Here is a 2,295-nt window from a genome sequence, read left to right as displayed (position 1 = left end):
CAAAGATGGCAATTGTGTCGTTTTACATTTTGTATAAACTTGTACGATGTAATGGTTTTGGCAAAATTTTACCAAAAATTCAAACATGAACAAATATCCCAACCTGAACCTTTTAACTCTTCGTTCTTCAACTTTACCAACGTGCTGATTTTACTTCACCACTATTCTATATGGTTTTCCTCACACATCAACGTTCAGTTCATAAAGTTTCTTGTATTTGCCTCCCTTTCTTTTGCTTATAGCCGTTTGATTCTAATTGGATCGCACCCCATCACCAGGTTTATTTTTGTAAACCGTTTTAGCCATCCACTTTTTGCATCATATTTTACAATTATTTGTTCGTTTAACGCAATTTTAAATGTCAAGACAATCATTATTTATTTAAAATTAAACAAACAGATTTATATTCAAAATATTTATTAATAAAATTTTTTATAGCTATTACCAATAAAAGGAATTAGCCAAAAAATCTGATGCTGTTTTAAACCAATCTCCCGCATTTTTTCTAAAATTATTTACATCAGCCAATGATTTTGCTTTCGGTGGCGTATCGTCTTCAGGTAAATATTGGGGAGATAAACATTTTTTGTTTGATTTACTGAATATATCTATGTAGACCTGAAAGAACATGATTTAAACAATAGAGAGTATATATCAAAACTGAATGGTATAGAAAATAATTTTAATCGAACGATATTATTCTTAATATCTCCAGAAATTTCTGCGGTCCTGTTACAAATGTACGTACAGTCCGCTAGCGCTGGCGTTCGGTTTCCGAAAATGTAGATGACGACAACGACAACTAAGCTTTTGCTATAGCAAAATGATACTACCGAGAATATGGACGAATCGTAGCACAAAAGTTTATAAAAAGAATTGAAAAAATACTTAAAGAAAAAGAATTTAAAAAAATATATCTTGACATCTAGTTTTAAAAGGCTGAAATTAAAGTAAAAATATAGAAAGCTATTTAAAAACATCTAAACGAGAAGATATTTCAGCTATTTGTCGTTAGAGTATGTTACAGGACCTGATTTTAGACCTTATTCAGGTACCTTTATGATTTTATGATATCCTGATCAAACAGTGTCCTTTGCGTCCCTTGTCGTCGTTTTAATTCAGTAAAATAAAAAAATTACTTTCTATTTAATTTTTTCAGTGTGCGAATTAAAAAAAGGTTATTTATTTTAGTCAGCCTAAAATAACTTTGTTTTTTATACTTACTTCATCAATATCATTCCTATTCTTACTAACCAATAAAACAGTTACCCCATTCTTATAAAGAGCTTCAATAACGTTTTTAATAGGTAATTTTGGACTCAACCTAACTGTACATTTTTGTTGCTCCATATCAACCACAAACGAAACCAATCCTTTCTGTTTAATAATAGTTTCATCGAAAATGTGCCGATTTTCCTAAAATTATTATTTTATTTTTACTTTATTTTAGTTGTTTTATAATTTACCCGTGTTAAATGAGGAATGTATAATTGATAAACCAACGTTGTGTTTCTTCTTTGTTGTCTTTGTTTTAATCTATTTCTTGTGCTGTGTGATGGGGGAGCATTTCTTTTTAAAACATCAGCCATTTCAGATGCTCTATAAGCTTGTTTATTGTCTAATTCTCTTAGTCTTAACACAAAAGATAGAGTAATAATTTATTTGTTAACGTTGTTTTTATTACCTTATAGAAGTAGACTCGAGTGCTTCTAAAATTCCAAAAGTTATAATAAGAGGTGTATGGTTATCGCAATTTTCAATTAAATTATTAAGAATATCTAAGCATAATGTTGTTATTGTTAAATTGTTAAGTTCCAAAAGAGACGCCACGAATAAAACTACAGTTTTTTCCTTAAAGTTAGTTAAAAGTTTAAATAAAAATGTCATTTTAATTATTTCAATTACCTTTAATAAGTTATTATGATTTTCTTGATTTTCCGATAACTTTTTATATTTTTTTAGAGTTTCGATAAAATCTATTTCGGAATTCGATGAAATATTCATTTCAAAAACTTGACAATTAACTTTTAAAATAACTTGACAATGACTTTTTAGCTCCGTTACAAAGACATTTTGATCTAATTAACGTTCCTGTTTATGTTGTGATCCAATATGGTTATGTTAAGGTTTTAAAGTTCATATCACGAGCAGCAATTAAATAATTATAACGAGCCGAGCGCATTTATCTCCCACAATAATAATTAAACGTACAACTCGAAAAGGACATAATAATAGTCGACGAAGGGGGCCCATCGTTAATTGCATGGTTGAGCTGTTATAAAAGTACGAAATGTG

General features: G+C 29.1%; 1 protein-coding gene across 1 annotated transcript; it reads right to left on the bottom strand.

Moving 5' to 3' along the window:
- Nucleotides 1-406: 406 nt before the first annotated feature.
- Nucleotides 407-2,031, bottom strand: LOC111427274 (armadillo repeat-containing protein 1-like). The gene is made up of 5 exons (XM_023062331.2): nt 1,906-2,031; nt 1,685-1,851; nt 1,467-1,632; nt 1,225-1,416; nt 407-618 (listed from the first exon to the last, which is right to left on the bottom strand). The coding sequence occupies exons 1-5, from the start codon at nt 2,002-2,004 to the stop codon at nt 442-444; spliced, it is 801 nt and encodes a 266-aa protein (XP_022918099.1). The 5' UTR covers nt 2,005-2,031; the 3' UTR covers nt 407-441.
- Between the last annotated feature and the right edge of the window lie 264 nt (nt 2,032-2,295).

This window comes from Onthophagus taurus, chromosome 1 (assembly GCF_036711975.1).
Source record: "Onthophagus taurus isolate NC chromosome 1, IU_Otau_3.0, whole genome shotgun sequence".
Classification (NCBI taxonomy): domain Eukaryota; kingdom Metazoa; phylum Arthropoda; class Insecta; order Coleoptera; family Scarabaeidae; genus Onthophagus; species Onthophagus taurus.
Note: the sequence above shows the minus strand (reverse complement) of the source record. Positions and strands in the feature narration are given on the sequence as shown.

What these genes read in the sequence shown, in the direction of transcription:
- LOC111427274 (XM_023062331.2), bottom strand. Translation starts at nt 2,004, where the DNA reads ATGAATATTTCATCGAATTCCGAAATAGATTTTATCGAAACTCTAAAA. An exon ending in ATCATAATAACTTATTAAAG is followed by an intron (nt 1,852 to 1,905) that starts GTAATTGAAATA and finishes ACTAACTTTAAG; the next exon opens with GAAAAAACTGTAGTTTTATT. An exon ending in ATAGGAATGATATTGATGAA is followed by an intron (nt 619 to 1,224) that starts GTAAGTATAAAA and finishes ATGTTCTTTCAG; the next exon opens with GTCTACATAGATATATTCAG.